General features: G+C 43.3%; 1 protein-coding gene across 1 annotated transcript in view; it reads left to right on the top strand.

The window, feature by feature from the left end:
* Nucleotides 1-17,718, top strand: part of PAPPA (pappalysin 1) — a 179,142-nt gene that overhangs the window by 45,463 nt on the left and 115,961 nt on the right. Inside the window, exons 3-5 of the mRNA XM_076355185.1 lie at nt 7,290-7,435; nt 11,833-12,126; nt 16,203-16,395. Coding sequence (XP_076211300.1) covers nt 7,290-7,435; nt 11,833-12,126; nt 16,203-16,395 — 633 coding nt within the window. The remainder of the gene's footprint in view (nt 1-7,289; nt 7,436-11,832; nt 12,127-16,202; nt 16,396-17,718) is intronic.

Here is a 17,718-nt window from a genome sequence, read left to right on the forward strand (position 1 = left end):
TAAGTAGATATTGCATTTACAATATCCAGAAGTTATCTATAAGCGATTGCATGGAATAAAGCTGTATCATTTATAAGAGGTCTTCTATGAGAAAGTCAGGGCTGAGCAGGCGTGCGCCATTAGGGTTCTATAGATGATAATACTGATTTTTAGAACTTAGTAGCAAATAATTTCCTTTATGTATGGGGTGGATTTTTTCCTTGCAGTCCTATAGATTTATAGTGCAAAATGTTACAGTAGAAATGTGCTTATTTCTAGGACTGTCCTGCTGGAAAGCCAGCATTTCAAAGCAAATGGAATGAAACTGGTGACTTGACAATTGTAAAAACTCCCTACTTTAGACCAAGGAGCTGCTCTCAGTCTCTGTTGCAGGATAAAGAAAACCCAGACCCAAAGGATTCCCATATTTTGCATAGTAAAAATCTTACTTTCTTTCTGTATTTTTTTTTTTATTTTATTTTCAGAGGGTGAGTAAAGCCTGAGTCACTAGCGTAATGGTAGAATTAATTCAGTTTGGAAAAGAGGGCACCCTAGGATCAACAAACACCCAGACTTTTGTAGCCATGTGGGCTTTTATTTTGTAATACGTGTTGCTTAGGGTTTGTCTTAACTGTAGGACCTGCCACTGATGTAAAAAAACCTCGTCCAGCTTTAACCAGCTAACCTGAATGCATTAGCAGTGTCACGGAGAGTGCTACGGAGTTCAGCACAGGCTACCAAACCTACCCAAGAAGCTGGGTTTATATTTGAACAATTATCCTAAGTATCTTTTCTTGGATCCTTATCATTTTTTTTTCCCCAAAAACATTCCTCCTTTCTTGTAATGGGAGATCAGATTTGGGGGCTGTAGAGGACATTTTGCTGCAGCGGATAAACCAAAATTCTTTAAAAGCTGCCAAGCTTACATGTGCTGACAGAACTTGCAATTTATGCTTGTGGACATGACCTAGTGACTGCCTGGTTTGGATGCGGTCAGAATTACAGTTACACATTTGGATTTCAGTGTGAACACAGGCAGTGATCTGGATCTAAATTGGGACCTGAAGCCTTTCGCTTTGTAATATTCTGGCTCCGCTCTATTTCAGGCTATGTCCCAATCACTGAAAGATTTATACCTTTATCAATAAATTATCATGACTTTTACTACACTTACACCAGTGTCTTAAATTAACACTAAACTAAATGTAGATGAGGCACGCTTCCTGCTTCACATGATTTATGGCAATCCGTCTGAAATGAGGAGCAAAATTAAATTTGCCAGCAAAGGCAGATCTTTAACATCGGGTCAGACAAAAGTTTTATTGCAAGTCTGCTGCTAAAGAGGGTTTGTAGGTTGTCTTTTTTTGTTCAGGTTTTTGATAGACCTGTAGCACTTCAGGCAAAAAAGAAGAAAAAAATGTTAGAAATGTTTGTAGGTCTGAAATCTCTACTGTGTACTTTATGTCAGGTTGGAGGTGATAGACAGGACGAATGTAGCAGTTACATGGCACTGATAAGCTCTCAGCTTGAGGACTGTGTCCTCTTTTGATGACCTGCCTCTGAGAAAGATGTGCAGAGTGCAGATGAGAGCATCAGAAATGACCAGAGGTCCTTTAAAAAAAAAAAACCAAACAGTGGGGAAAGGCTGAAGCAATAAGGTGATTTTAGCCTAAAAATGAGATGGTTTACAAGAGATATAATAAGCTTTCAAATAAGTAATAGGTTTGGTAAAGCAGAAAGGAATCATCTAATCTCCCTGTCTGTGGGGAATGGCACAAATAGTCATGCACATCTGTTGCAGAAGAAAAGATTCAGGTAGACCTTCAGAAAAACTTCCTGACCATAAAGGTAGTGAAACATGGGCTGCAGGTTGCTGGGGCAGTGGCAGAGTCCTTGTCATGTGTGGCCTTAAGTATGAGCTAGATAAAAATTTGCTTGATGTGACATATTGAGATGACCCTGCTTTGGGGTGGAGGGCTACCAGCGATGGTCTCTGGACCTCCTTTCCAGACTTGTTTTTCTGGGACTCTATGGCAGAAGGCAAAAGGCAGCTTATACACTGGCATCAACACTGTGTCTGCAAAAGGAGAGTTCCATGTCTAACCACCCAAGACTGAGAAATCACAGGGGGAAAAGCTAAATTACAATTGTGCACGTCTGCCAAATGGCCCCATTTCAAGGTCAGCTTTCAGTGCTGTTGAAGTCACGGCTCTTGCCATTATCTTCAGGAAGAACGTCATTTATCTCAAAACCGTCCTTGCTGTTCACTGCAGATACTGAAAATGTCTAGGTGGACACTGCACCCTAAAACCTTGGGCCCCCCGTGTTGCTTGAACAAATGGGACAGAGAGTTGGTGAGTGCCTGTCCACATGCCGGCTGCTGTGGTCTTTGCTGCTCTAATTAGTTAGTGTCAATCCTGGGACCAAGGGAACACCACTGCGACCTATCAGCCACACCACATTGGGAACCACACCTGGATCTGTCACAGGCTGCCGGCAAGTATTGCCAGGGCTGTCCAGAAATGCTTTCTCTCTGTCTGCTAAATTGTATGCCATGGTTTAAGCTGGGCTGACCGCTGTTTTGAGAGCACCAAATGAAAATAGAAACAAGGAGTCTTGGGAAGGAGAGTGATGTGCTGGGTCCCTATGATTCCAGCAGATTTACTCTGTCCTGCCATATGCTGAACCTGCTAGGTAAAGGATAGGACATTGTATGTCAAGAGATAAAATGGAGACTTTTTGAGGCTGACTTCCCAATTCAGAAGATGCTGGTGGTTTTGGTTTGTTTTGTTGTTTTTTTTTAAATGATGAAATGCAGTGTCTTTTATTCCTAACAAATTCATCAGGCAGTTGGAGACCATGCTCCACAGTGAGCAGATAGCAAAGTTCCTGCTCTGTGTTTGGGTGGGGTCTTGCAAATAATCCCTTAAGTACTCTGTTTATTTTCTTGCTGTAAAGTGACACTTGTCTTTGAAGGAAAAAACCAAAACAAAGTCAAATAGAGAATAACTCAGAGCAAACAGTAGAAAACATTTCCTAACAATAAGGGCTGGAAGGCTCCGTGTTCCTTGCAAAAACAACCACGAGTGCAAGAGGCTGCACCCAGCCACATTAGGGAAACACGGGAAAGCCACTCTCTGACCTGGAAGAAAATGGGGGAGGAAGAGTTTCCAACCCAGTTACAAAACTGCTCGACTCTAGTCACCAAGGCCAGATTTAATACAATTAGACCTGATACCACCCGAGTTTAAAAGCCATTGTCAAATACGCTTGTAGCTAAGCGGCAGAGATTTGTGGCTGGATTTGGCTTTGGAGCTGAGGGTCAGCAGAAAGGAGCTCCTCGCAGTGGCCCCCGTGGGCAGGTGGGGCTGCTGGCTGGGGGCTTCACCTCACCGCCCGGGGACGAGTCCTGCTGCAGTGAAGCCACAGCCCAAATGAACGGGAAACAGGCTTGACAGATGAGACGGGCACGGGGATAATGGCTCATGTGACTGATGGGGCAGGCTGCGTGGCGGGCAGGGCGGTCGCGAGACACTGCTGGATGAGCTGAAGACTCCATTAGACTGAAACTGGAGCACTGTATGGGATACGTATTACTGTTGAGGTCTGGGGCTTGCCGGATAAGGACGAGCTGCTGTACAGTACAGTTTCAGAGGGCTGTTTACACTGCAGTGGAGGGAAAAAGCAAACCGAAGCTGTGCATTGGACAAATAAGTCAGTGAAAAGATTTGGGTGGGAATGTGCACATTGCCTGATATGATTTGGTGTCCCAAATGGCCTTAAACAGCCCATAGAATTTCTATGTCTAAAACAGATTCCAGCAAAGGAGATCTTTTATGATGCACTAATAGGCTCATTAGGCTTTCTTGGGCAAGGCACGCTCACAGCATCGTATGTTTTTTCCATTACAGGAATTACACGTGTTTTGTTGTGCTTTGGGTTTTGTTTTGTTTTCCACATAGACTTGCCCTGACAGTTCCCTCATTCAGGTTTATATTGGAGGTACCATCTCGAGCCAATGAATTTTATGAAATATGTTGCTGGCACTCACGGAGAGATGCATAAAGGAAATATTCTAATGACAGTTGGAAAGGCTTTGATCCCTTTCCAAGACTGCACTCATGTCTTTGAAATGCGAGTTTGGCAGTGCTGGAAAGGCTGGGCTCTTTGGCTCTCTTTGGCACGAGCCCATGTGACAGACATTATGTCCTCTATCAGGGGACCCACATAACCTTGAGAAGTGTAAGCAATGCTCGCAGATTGCATTGGGTCAGATAGTCTGGGCTGATAACAAAGCAGCCGCGGCAGCAGGGGGGAGTCAGCCTAGTCCAACGCAATAACTGAAAACTATTTTGACCTGGTAACTGTTGGGTCTGCTGCCTGCGGCTACGTAGTTGGACATGAACTGCAAAAGTAGTTAATTTATGCCTCCTTGAGTGTAGGAATGTGGTGATGATGGATAGGGATGGGAGGTTATTAGAAACATGGGGAGGAAGGAGAGGATGGAATTCCAGCTCGTGTTTTTATCTCTTACACACACACGCGCTGGTTCCTTTGCATACATACTCTTGGCTGTCTTGCATGTGTGCACAATCCAAACCCTTGCTTTCACACTCACACCTCCGTTCATGCACGCACATGCAGGCACATGTTCACACGCTTACAAGGGATTTGCCTGAGCTAAATGCTTGAGCATGTTTATGTGTTGGGGGTTGCTGACTACTTTTACAAAGGGGTATGCATTTACTTCCTTCCAAGCATGATCTGTTTACACCTACTCCTGTGCAGACCCTTTGCTAAAAATGCTCTTAGCGTTCTGTTCTTACACCGTTTGAATATATTCTGCTCATTCGCAGGCTTCCGTTGGCTGGCAGAGAATTAGTGGTCAGAGAAATACTATAAAACCAAGTCTGATTGACTTAGTACGGTGGATTTACATAAGACATGAGTTCAGTCTCGGTGATGCACTGACATCACTGGCCAATTAGTTAAATGCTGTCTGCTCTGGATGTTGTCTGCAGTAATAATCCATGTACAAAACAGCCCTAGATGTTGAGGCACATCGCCTGTATGCAAGTGACAGAGCGATTGTGGCCGTGCACTGAGGATATAAATGGGGATTGGATTGTGTAAGCAATAAGCAAAGAGGCAGCTGAGAATAAAGAAATATTAGTTTAGATTATTTGAAACCATAAGAGAAGAGCGAGGATAAAAATGGTAATCTCAGGAGGGGAATTTGATTATAGTTACTCCTACAGGGATTTGCATAGGCCATAAAGTATCTGCATCCAGAGTCAACAACCGCAGTCTCAATACAGACAGTGGGCCTTTCCTTCCCGCTGTGATACAAAACACACAAACATTTTTCTACTCAGAGGTACGCAGTGCTTCTGTTTCTGTCCTTTTCTCTCTTGCACAAAGTATCACATCGCTCCCACATTCTCTCTTACACTTTTGCTCACTGTCTTTTACTGATGCTGCCATACGTGCAGACATACACATCGTCCCCTTCACGTACACACATCCTCTGTCACATATTCCCCCAATGCGCTTACACTTCCATTTGGAAACACACATTAGTTCTTGTATGTAATTTCAGACTATTGCTCATGGACATGTGTAAGTATGAGCCCATGTTTGGAAAAGATGTTTTCAAAGGCACAAAGAAGATCCTGGAAATAGATTATGTGCAGCCTCAGAACATTGTGCAGATACATGCAGAACAAGCTTGAGGAGCTAAGGGAAAGATCTGTGTATTTTCCATAGATGTGTTGGGAACAGTGGAAAGATGAGAAATGTGTAAAGGGTCACAGTGCTGACCTGTCCTTCAGGATGTCATCCACATTTGATTGGAAGATAAACACTGTATGGAATGGAAACATACCCTTCCACTGGTGTCCCCAAAGAGCGCGTCTTCCTCCATGAGTCAGTGAGGGCCTGGGGACACCCAGCCATGAACTATTTTGGAGGCAATGACTTCAGCAAGTGGCAGGGGAAGCTATTGTGGAAATATGAATGTGTTTTCCACTGGGGAGTCCTCCAGGGAAGGACAGAAAGATCTTGGTGCTGAGCCAGCTCCCCTATTTTTTCTTCACCCTTCTGGGAACGAAAGCCTTGCAAAGTATGCAAGGAACCCTACTTACTGAATGTGAGTGCGTTTGGTTTGTGAGAGCTACATGAGCTCTATACACACCCATGCACATACAGAAAAGGGGACTTTAGGAAGCAGGAATCAACCTGCTCAAGACCATCATGGTGTCCTTTCCTTACAAACTAGTCAGCCATGCTTGACTCAGTGTGATCTTTCTTGCCATTGTTTCCACCTATCCAGTGAAGATAATACAACTCATCCTTGTTTTAGATTATGTGTTAACACAACACTTAACATCAAAGGACAACATGAGCTGGAGACAGAGAAGCAATGGGTTTACTCTTAACGTTTCACATTCTCCAGCTTTACTCTGAGTTAGAGCATCACTGCCACTGAAAGCAGTGTGGCACCATGGTACACGCTTCAGCAAGTAGCTCCTCCTGTATTCCAGTATTGACAAAGTCTACTCCTTCAAAGGAGTGCTAAAAGTACTTCCAGTGGCCATCAAGCTTAAGGGATTGGCTTTGCTTGCCTGCAAGAAGATTGCTTTGTAACCTCCAGACGTCCCAAAAGCCAAGAAGAAATGCTGCTCACCTTAAGGAGCCTTAGGAATTTATGTCATGGTATGGTACCACTCCTGTGGAGATCTTTTGCAAGGAGATCTTTTGTTTCAACTTTCCTTGCTGGAAATAGCAATTCCCAAACAACCATCCTGTGTCAGGGTTAGACCATGTGCAACTCGGCAGAAGTGACTGCCGCCGGTGCTAAAGGAGTAACTTTATGAGCTGGTGTTAGTTGTTGCACCAGCCTGAAGACGTGAAACTTGTTACTGTGAAGGAAAATTAGAGGTAACAATAATAAACAGCTTAGAGGAAATGTGCAAGGTAACTGCTGATATAAAAAGATTTACTGACCATAATACATGGTTAATTACATTCATAATAAATAGATTCCTATACTTATCTTAGGAATGTGGACAGCTTTATATATTTACCTTGGATTTTGTGGCCTTAGTTAATCAATGGCCTGAAGTCTTTAGATGAGATTCACTACATGAATGCAAAGTAATTGAAGTTTGGGAGTGGATTATTAAAATATTTCAGGTGACTGATATGCAGGATATTGTAAGATCTTTGCCTGGATTGCAGGACTTCTTCAATACTTTGTTGCTTTTTCTGGCACCTATAGGAAAAAAAAAAGCGCTTTTCTTTTTCTACAGAGCATACTTAGATGTCAATGAACTAAAGAACATACTCAAACTGGATGGATCCACACACCTCAACATCTTCTTTGCCAATTCCTCCGAGGAAGAGCTGGCTGGAGTGGCAACTTGGCCCTGGGACAAGGAAGCCTTGATGCATCTAGGTGAGTGATAAAGATGTTTCTTCTTTGTAAAGCATTCTTTTGAGGCGCTAAGAAGGAAAGACAAATATGCGTTAAGCTCTGTTCTGATTTCTTATCATTCCTCTAATATATAGTCAGGGGAAAAAAAGTATTTCACGATTCCCAGATACTGGCTCACAACCAGGAAAATATTAGGTTATAAACCCAAAGCATATTATGGTATTTGTAGATGATGTCAAGCTGAAAGTATTTCACCTTTTAAGTGAAGCTACTTTAGAGGGCATTCGCTCCATGGGAGCACTTTGAGAAGAAGATTGGGGGGGATAGGTGGGGGGATGCTAGACAGAAGTGAATTGTTAACCTTAGCCTGTTACGTTCTGATCCTTAGTTCGTTACTTAGTAAGTGTTCAATTAATTTTCCTCACAGGCTGTAGTTAAAATTTGTTGCTATTTTTCTCTACCAATGTGCAAAAGAGCAAACTGCTGAGAGATTGTATTTCTAATGTTCATTTGAGTGGAACTGGAAAGAGTTCACTACCCTGCAGATTGCCCTGCATGTTTCATAACTAGGTTGCTGACTATGGCTGCTGGAACCTAGGGATCCAGACAAAGCTGTGCAACCTCCCAAATGACTCATTGCCCTGACACCTGCAGTGCCACTGGACCTGTGCTCCTTGCAAAATGTCAGATGAACCTGAAAAGGTTCAGAAGGCACCGACTGAGTCTGTATGTACTTCTCTTAACTGCACAAACCTCCCTGGGGCTGCAAACCTGATCTGGTCATCTTATAAGAGCAGGGATTCTCACAAGTTTTCCAGATATTTCTCCAGCCTGTGTAGACCTTCCTAGGCTGGAAGTGAAGTCTAGTTTCAGCCAAGTTCAGTCTTTGTGAAAGGCTGTTTCAGCCAGTTTTTATATTACCCAACCCCACACTGAGCAAAACAAAAATGATGTGGCAAATGTAAACCTAGACAAGGAGAGCAAAATATGGTGTTTATTATTCTAAAGCATACTACGAGAGCTGAACTACAAGTGAGCCATCAGTCAGGGAGGCTTTTCCATGTTCAAAAGTACATTACCCCAAGACCTAGATGTTAACATCTCTTTATAGTCACCTGTCTCCATAGCTGAGAGAGACTCCATGGTCTGACCAAGCAGTTGGAGCTGGCTGCCCTACTTCCATTAATAAACGTTTTATTACAACATCCAGCTCCGCAGCTGCTCCAGAAGTGTGAGCAAACTTCCCTTCCCAAGGACCGACACTGACACACATCCAGCCTCCTGCCAAGCTAGGCTGGAAGTGAAGCCACTTGCACTCTGACTTGCCTCCAGCCCCATCTCCATGGGCTCCTGCTGGGGGCACCCAAAACAAGATGCTGTAAATGCCTGCCAGTGAGCGTTCCCCATGGCAACATCTTCTGGCAAAAACAAAGATAGATATTAACCCCAGCCTCGACCAGCATCCACGCTGCTGTGATTTCTGTCACTTTGTAATACCACAACCCCCTACTCCTGCACGAGCCCCACAATAACTGTTTGCTTCTGATTGTACAACAGTATGGGTTGCTGGTGGGAAACATTAGCCCTAATGCCACTGCTGGAGTGAAATAAGGCTGCAGTATAGCTGATCCTTCCTTAAATGAGTATTTTCACAGCTTCCCTTGGTGTTGCCGTGGGAGGGAGCAGAGAACAAGGGGAGAGCTCCAGAGTGCCAAGAAGAACCTTCTGCAAGAGGACTGGGGCTTGCCCAAAGCCCTGATGAGTTCTTCTGTCACTTCGTTAAGCTAATTATCAACATCATGCCTGAGCAAAACAATTTAAATTCCGCTCCTACAGTGTATTGACAGAATTCATTGACCAAAATAAGATCTCACAAGAAAAAAAAGACATTAGCCAACAGTTTAAAGTTGACTTGCAGTGGAAAAAAAATAAAAATAAATAAATAATGATTATAATTTCCTGTCATAATAGCCCTCCCAGACCTGTGCTTGGGCTGTAAGAATTCATCTTTAATCTTTTTTACTCTCTTCTATAAATCCAATATGTACTTAATAAAAAATATGAAATATGTCCTGTGGTGCAGATCTAAAGGCTGGGATAGAGATTGTCTGGGTGAGGGAGTTTATCTTTTCTGTAAAACTGCAATTGATTTAGATTGTTGACAGCTGTGAAAAATATAAATTTTCAACAAAGGCAAAAATAAAATCTCCCTCTCCAGCTGCTTCAGGGCTGTCCAGTGCCAGAACCATTTACCCAGCCTTTATTTTGAAGGCACGTCCTGCTGAGGAATTTCACCAATACTCCTGCCATTGGAAAACAAACCCTGGAAGTATCTTTGGGAAACAGACCCTCACAAAACAATATACCAGGGTACTCTCTGGGTGTAAATGGCTCCACATGGGTAGACTGCGAGCACTGGAGGACTCAGAGCATGTATTGTATAAAGGGGGGGAAAGGGATGCAAGGAAGACGGGGATTGCAGTGGCTGCATACTGGTGGGTCTGTAGACAATTAATTTGGCCTGTGGAGAGCTAGTGTAAGGACCAGTGCAGTGCTGTGAAAAGGATGTGCAGATGCTGCATGTGGCAAGACAGGCATGATGTTGCGGTGTGATTGATTTTGTTCACTCTTTTGTGTCTGTATTTAAACTTGCATGTGTCCTTGCAAGACATCCGAAGTGGTCCTTCCTCTCTCTTCAGCATTGATAAAATTTCTGCTGGAGCACTGTATCACGTGTGGACAGTGTACTTGAAGGAAAACGTGAGACAATTGGGAAAACCAAAGGAGAACAGCGGTCAGGGAGGTCTAGAAAAAGGATTGAGCTACAAGGAAAGGTTGAATGGATTGCGGTTATTCAGACTGAAGGAAAAGAGCCTGAAGTGGGGATGATGACAATCTCATAAAAGCTGATGAAAGGGGAGGAGAATCTTCTGTTCTTTGTATCCGTGTGAGGCAGGACTTGAAATCATGAACTTAAATTGCCAAAAAATCAATTCAGATTAGATGTGAGTTAAATCCTTGCAGCCATAAGGATACTGAGTGCTGAAATTGATTGCTGGGGTAGTCATGTCATCAGGGGTTGTAAAGAGACGTTAGACCAATATGTCTAAGGGATGGTATACTCCAAATTGGTCCTGCATTGTTTGAGAGTGGAATTAGATGACTTCTTAAGATCTTTTCAGTCTTATTTTCCTGGAATTCCGTGGTTATTGCAACCAAGTCTCCAGGCAGATGAGAAGGAAGAGTCTATGGTGTGTCAGAACCCGGTGATCTCATCTTCCCTGCGCTACAGTCACCAATAAAGTTCCTCCTGCCAAAACCTTTTCTCTCCTCATTGTCGCTAAATTATTAGTGTACCATATCCAAGATTTATTTTCCCACTATAACTTTTACAAAGCAGTCTCCCGTTCTCATGGTAGGCAATATACACAAACAGTTTTAAATAAAAGGCTTGGAAAAGTTGAGGTCAACAAGCTAAATAAAGAAAATATGAAGCAAATCATAAATCCAAAGGTACATCTAGCTGAGCTAAAAATGTAATTCTTATGATTAATTCAATATACTGTAAAGCCTCACTAATTTACTGTTTGCTTATCTACACATCCCATAATGCATACAACAAAAAAATCACCATTGGTTTTCTTTGTGCACATTTAACAACCATGCAATTCTCTTAGAATTATCACATTCCAGGATTTCATATTTTTTGACACATTAGACTTATGCATATTCATTAGTGGACTGTGTGGTTCTGATCAAACTAGGCTTGTCTGAGTGTTTGAACAGTGTGTGTTTCTGACAGTTGCTTCAAAGCTGTTTATATGATCAGAGCACACCCCACAAAAACTGTTCCAGCCTTGGGTGTATTCTGTTGTCTTTGTCCAGCTATTAGTTTGCAAATATTGGTGCAACCCGCTGTAATTTTTAGCGTGTTTCAGAAGTTAATGGGCTTCTATTACATCTTTACTCTGTGGAATAGTATACAGAGAGTGCTTCAGCTATGTTTTGTTTGACTCTTGGTATCAAATGCATTGCTTACACTTATCTGGGCAGAATCATTCTATTTAAGCACACTAAATGATTTGAAATTGAAAATAGGATTTTTCTTTGAGTTAACAAACCAACCAAACTGACCATATTCAGTGGAAAGACCGATTGTCACCGTGTTTTTGGTTTAGGACGTTGGACTTTGTCCCATGATTCCTCATCCTTAGAGCCCCAGATTAAGGGTGAGATTAAACCTTGCTGTGCAGTTTCTCTGAGCAGGCAATGTGCCCAATTGTGCAAAAAACAGTCCGCGCTATAGAGGATTTGATGAACTGCCAGTGGATCTGCCCTTAGGATTGTCTTCCTTTCCCTTTCTCTTGCTGTTCTGAGGAAGACAAGGCAAACAAAGCTCTTCTCTTTTCCCCTTGCAGGTGGCATTGTGCTGAATCCTTCTTTCTATGGAATCCCTGGCCACACACACACGATGATTCATGAAATTGGGCACAGCCTGGGCCTCTATCACGTCTTCCGGGGAATCTCAGAGATCCTCTCCTGCAGCGATCCATGCATGGAAACTGAGCCCTCCTTTGAGACTGGGGACCTCTGCAGTGACACCAACCCTGCTCCTAAGCACAAGCTGTGTGGAGATCCTGGACCTGGCAATGACACATGTGGTTTTCACAGTTTTCTAAACACACCGTTCAGTAACTTCATGAGCTACGCAGGTACTTGGGTTTCCTTGGTTTGCTGTTGGTGTCTGTGGTTGGGCGGGATCAAAGAACAGCAGTATTACCTCTGATTTCTACAGTCCGTTTCATGCGGGGCTTTATGCCGATGTGTGTCTCCATTGGTCTAGGACCAGACTTGATGAGGGACCGAACTTGATGGCCTCAGGAATGCCTTCCAGTTCTCCTGTTCTTTTTTCCCAGTTTTCCCCAACTTTACGTAGTTTCATGTGATGACCAGGCAGAAGGTTTGGGGGAGGGAAGAAATGAGATAAGCATTAAGAAAACAGCTTCTCAAGGCTCTACAGCAAATTTGACACCCTATTTCCCTGGGATCCGGATGCCTGATCTATGAGGTCGTCTTTGAAAAACCCAAATTCAGAGATTGTTTAACCTCCCCCAAGGACATATTGAACATCGGATGAATGTTGATACCACCAAGGCTGTGTAATGAACCTGTGATAGGTAGATATCTAATGAAACGTTGCTCGTGCCTCCATGCGTCCATTCAAATACCATGTTTGGTGTTTGATTTGGAGTCACTGTCATTCAGCTACAATCATTCACATCTGAGTTTCATCATCAGAGTGTGAATACTGGGATAGTACCTGGATTAGGATTGCTCTTCTGGTCAAAGAGTACCAGTGTGCTGTGCTGGTTTGTGCTGGGAGTGCAACTACAAAGGCTCCATATCAGTGCGGTAAAACCACCCCTCCAAAAGCAATAATCTGCTTAAGCCAAAGCCTGATTTTGTAGTTGTAACTCTGCAGGCTTCTGTAGGCACAGCTGTGTTGCTCAGGGGTGCCGGTTCGTGGCAGTCCTACCAACAGAACACAACGCAAAGAGGGCATGAGCTCCTGTGACCCTTGCCCATCGGATGAGGGTGGGGTGGGGTCCTTGCTGCACCCCTGGAAGTTCAAGGGGAGTTGAAGGATCCTCTGTTATTTCCCAGAAAGAACAGGGGATACCTTGGCTCGTATTTCCCCTTATTTTGGGTCACAGGGTCTAGCCGAGATGAAGGTCTGTGACATTGAGCTGACAGCATCAACAACATTTTAAAGGTGACCAATATACTTATAGCCACTGAAGGGCACCTTTATACTCCAGGCGAAAACACAGATTGCCCACTCAGAAGGTCATAGGAGTGCTTATTCTGTAATAAAACTGTAGAGAAGCAAAGTGTTTAATGTCATCTGGGGCACAGATTGAAATGATTTATAACAGAAATGCTTTTATGCCCTTCAGGGCACTAGCTAAAAGCGATGCTTAGTTTTCTCTTTATTTTTCTATTTGTTTAGAGGGCGTTTTCAGGGACAAGCATACGCGCACTGAGTCAGCTCCTCGGCGTGTTGTGCACTGTTGTGCATGCGGTAGGGCAGAGAGTCTTACTGCCTGATACAGCCTCCTGGTAACATCACACAAATAAGTCAGTGCCACTTCAGATGACAATATCCCTCTACCAAATCTGCTTGTGTGTATGTGACAAGGGGTGGAGCGAGCGTGTTTCAAAATGCTGAGGTCTCTTCTTCCAAAGAGAACTTGCCTTGCTAATTCTCTCAAGAGCTGAGACAGAGAGGCAGACCACAGAGATACCTATCTGCTCTTGGGAGCTAAATATGTGCTGGTGTTCTGAGCAGAAACCTTTTTTTTCCTTCTTCTTGAAAAATTAAGTGAAGCGACATGATAGGCATCTCTAGAGCTCATGCATGAATCTGTTTGCTTTTCTGTTGTTGCCAGTGGAATAGAAATGTATCAGGATATCAAATTGCTGTAGAAATACCTTTGAAACATCTAGATTGAGGTCATGCAGCTCTAAACATTGCCTTTCTTTCTTTTCTGTTTTGCTGTTTGTATACAGCTTGACCATATCTGCCTAACATCCATCTGTCCACTTACCCCCAACTCTGTAGCAAAGCACTGACTTAAAGGGTAACTTTTCTTTCCCTGAAATAACAAGTTACGATGTCCAGAAGATCGAGAAGTGTGAGAAATTGGACTTGTAAATTATTTTTACAAGTCCAAATAGCTGTGGTGTTCCCAAATAAAAGGTTAAGTTAGTCCTTTAGACCACTCTCCGTGAAATCAGCAGGAATTCTGCCTCTGCATTCTGTTGGAATAATCATCCCAGCAAAGTCTCTTGAATTTCTCTAATTATTACTTCATCAGAGGATCTTGAACCTTTCTTGAAATCGAGGGATCAAGTGAAATATCCTTCTCCCTCGCCTCTCCTCTCTTCCCCTCCCCCAGGACACAGCCTGTGCTGATGTTTAAACAGATTGAGAATGCAGGTCATCTTTCTCCTGTGCCATTGTCTCACTGCTTTGTCCTATATATATTTTATTGTTCCTTTATGATGGCTATTAAGGGCCTTTGTCTCCTTCTGGGCTTCTGTGAAGAATATTTATGGTTTTTACAACATTCTCAGGGATAGACCATCGATAATTATTGAGGAAATCCAGAGATGTCATATTAAAGCAACGTTTTGCATACCCACAGGGATTTGTAGATACTTTCAAGCTGGTGGTGTCTGTCTATCTGCTGTGCATGTTTGATGAGGGGGGGTTCGCTGCTCAGTGGAATTAGGAGAGACACAGGAGAACATGTGAACTGACGGGTCCTTACTGTGGCAGGACTGCATTTGGGGCTGTAATATGAGCAGGATCCCAACCAAAGCTGTCTCCTGTTGCTTGCATCTCAGGGAAGATGTGGTAAGGTTTTAAATTAGCCAGCAAATTCTCACTTCTCTTTAGAACAAATTCGTATTTTTTTGTTCCTCTTGAGTTCCACAGGGCACAGACTTGCAGACATCAGAGCATCTAGTAACGCTATTACAGTATTGAACTGCCAACTTACATGCATGCAAGCAACTCTCTGAACAGCCTTTGGTGACCTGCATCTTCCCAGAAAAGTGTATTACTTGACCTGTGCAAAACTGTCATTGTTGTTTGTATCGCGGCAGCATGCAGAGGTCCCATCTGGGACTGAGCTTTACTGGGCTGGGAACTCTGCAGGCACATGTGAAGAAACACTCTGTGTTTTCAAGAGCTTTTCATCTGATGGGAAGAGTACCAGAAAAATGGTTAAAGTGCTAGCAATAAGTGCTTCAGCATAGCTTTTCTGGGTGACTTTGCACAACATATTTATTCCTTCTGTGATCTGCACAACAGAGAAATAGTAATTTTCTACTTCTCCGGGGCATTGTAGTTGTAAAGTTGTATGGTGTTCAGAGGGCGCTAGATGTGTTCTTGTTGCCAAATCATGTTTGGGGAAAAGAGATTAAATGAGAAATGGATATTTATGGGAAATTATCCGGCAAAATGATTTCTCCATTTTGAATGAAAAAGAAATTTGAAATATCAAAAATGTTTCTGAGAAGTTCAGAAAGGCATTAGAATCATAATGATAATGGGGGAGATTTTTAATAGAAATAAAGTTATTTTACTGCACCAAAAATTTACATTTTTAATCAGTGTTTGTAATGATTTTTTTAAATTGATCTTTCAGAACATTTTTTATTTGTTCATTAGAAAATTTAAGAACTTTAAAAAAATTATGTATTTTTAAAATTCTGTGTTCTTTTAAGCTAAGAAATCTGTCAAAGTCTATTACACACAGTTTGCATGAATCTCAGTCAATACTTTATCCTAACACTAGCTGTCCATTGCCCTTTTATCCTCTCTCAGAGATATTCTTTTAGACATGAAATTCTTTTGAGCTCACAGGTCCACTGGTAGCCCCAATTCTGACCAGAAGGTGCTGCACTGAGGCTTTCTGTTTCTTCACCTCCGTGTGTCTCTGTCTCATCATGGGATGATCTCTAGGTGCTTCATATGTATCCTGGACCAGAGGGAGAGAACGTTTATTGATTTTTTTATTTTCCTTTTTAACTTTTGTTTCCTTTCACCTGCCTCCACAAGTGATGACTGCACTAACTTGTTCACAGGCCATTAACTTTTGAGTGCTGCGAGAACTCATCCCGTCCCTTGCAAGAAGCTGCCATTCACCGGGTCGTAATTCTCTCTCTTGCTCCCACCTTATCTCCCTCGTGGTTGATATGGCTTCTGTTTTAATTTCAGACGATGACTGCACCGACTCCTTCACGCCCAACCAAGTGGCCAGGATGCACTGCTACTTGGACCTCGTCTATCAGAGCTGGCAGCCTGCAAAGAAACCGGCTCCTATTGCAATTGCCCCCCAGATTGTGGCTCGGACCTCCACCTCTGTCACCCTGGAGTGGTTTCCGCCCATCGATGGACACTTCTTTGAAAGGTGATCACGTGCTGCTCTGTACTCTTGCACTGAATCGAATGGAAAGGGGTGAAATAGGGGAACAACCCGGGGCCCCACTCCAGGAGCGCAGCTTTAACCCGTGCTACACTCAGTCTGGGTTAAGGCTCTTCCCTAAATTCATTCATATTGAGGAGGTTATTGATCTGTTTTCTGCTCTTCCTTTCTCAGCCTGCAGCACTCTGTTGAGGGCCATTGATTTGCCATGTAAAGGGCAAATCTTTTTCCATATGTTGTGGGAGGAATTTTCAATCAACGATTCTGGCCCTGTGATTCCTGCTGTTATTGCTCCTCACAAATACCTATGGGCTTCAGCTCTGCCTGCACGTTCCCCTTCCTCCTCTTGCACGTTTCTTATGCAAGGACAAGGTGAATCTCGTTTCTACTCCCATGACAGCACAGAGCTCGTGGGCAGGGGAGTTTCACAGGGCGAGGAGGTGGCAGGGCCGGGGAGAGGGACAAATGCTGCCTCCTTCCCTGAGCTGCAGGTCTGAGATGGGAGCTGAGCAAGGGAGAGTCAAAGACCTAAAACCTTGAGTATCGTGCAAGTGTCATCTTGCTGCACCCTGAGCAGAGCATGTAGGTCAGAGTGTGTGTTCGTGTCTGATAGGCATGCAGCTACGTGGTACCAATAAAAATTAAATGAATGCAGGGCTCTGGGCAAGAGTTGCACCACATTGCAGTTCATAGCCAGGGCAACTCTACCCCAGGCTGACCTGAGCAACTGGGTAGTTCATCTAAATACTCTTACGCAGCGCTTGGATGGGCTGCAGGAGCTATGGGAGTTCTAAACTTCCTAAATGATTGACCTTCTCGCGTTACTGTTAACTCACTTTCCTTGTTTGCATTTCTTCTCCACTTTTTGCTTTGTTATTTTATAGAGAACAAACTTCAAGTGCCCTTCAGGACTGTAGCAGTATGTATCACAGGAGGCCAAATTTACAAGCGTATTAGCACCCAAAGAGCTGTCTCAGCACTGCTGCTGTGTTCAGTGAGAGCACCTTGAAAGCCACTGCCTTCATCAGGGATGAAACTCCTTCCAGCACTGCTGGGACACTGGCCATTTCAGTGGCCAGCTTGCGCTTTATCTGAGTAGGCAGATAGCTGTTGTTTTCTGCTCAGATGAGATTTTCCACCTTTATTGCAGATTAATACGGGGAGTGCAATCAAATCATATTAGGAGTTGGTAAAGAGAGATCTTGTGCTCTGAACAGTATTTGTTTTAATTGCAGTTTTGCAACTGAATCTTTTTATTCCCTACGTGTGAAAAGGACTTATGTGAAGTTCTGAAAATTCAGAATTTTT

Source organism: Aptenodytes patagonicus, chromosome 18 (genome assembly GCF_965638725.1).
Source record: "Aptenodytes patagonicus chromosome 18, bAptPat1.pri.cur, whole genome shotgun sequence".
Taxonomy (NCBI): Eukaryota; Metazoa; Chordata; class Aves; order Sphenisciformes; family Spheniscidae; genus Aptenodytes; species Aptenodytes patagonicus.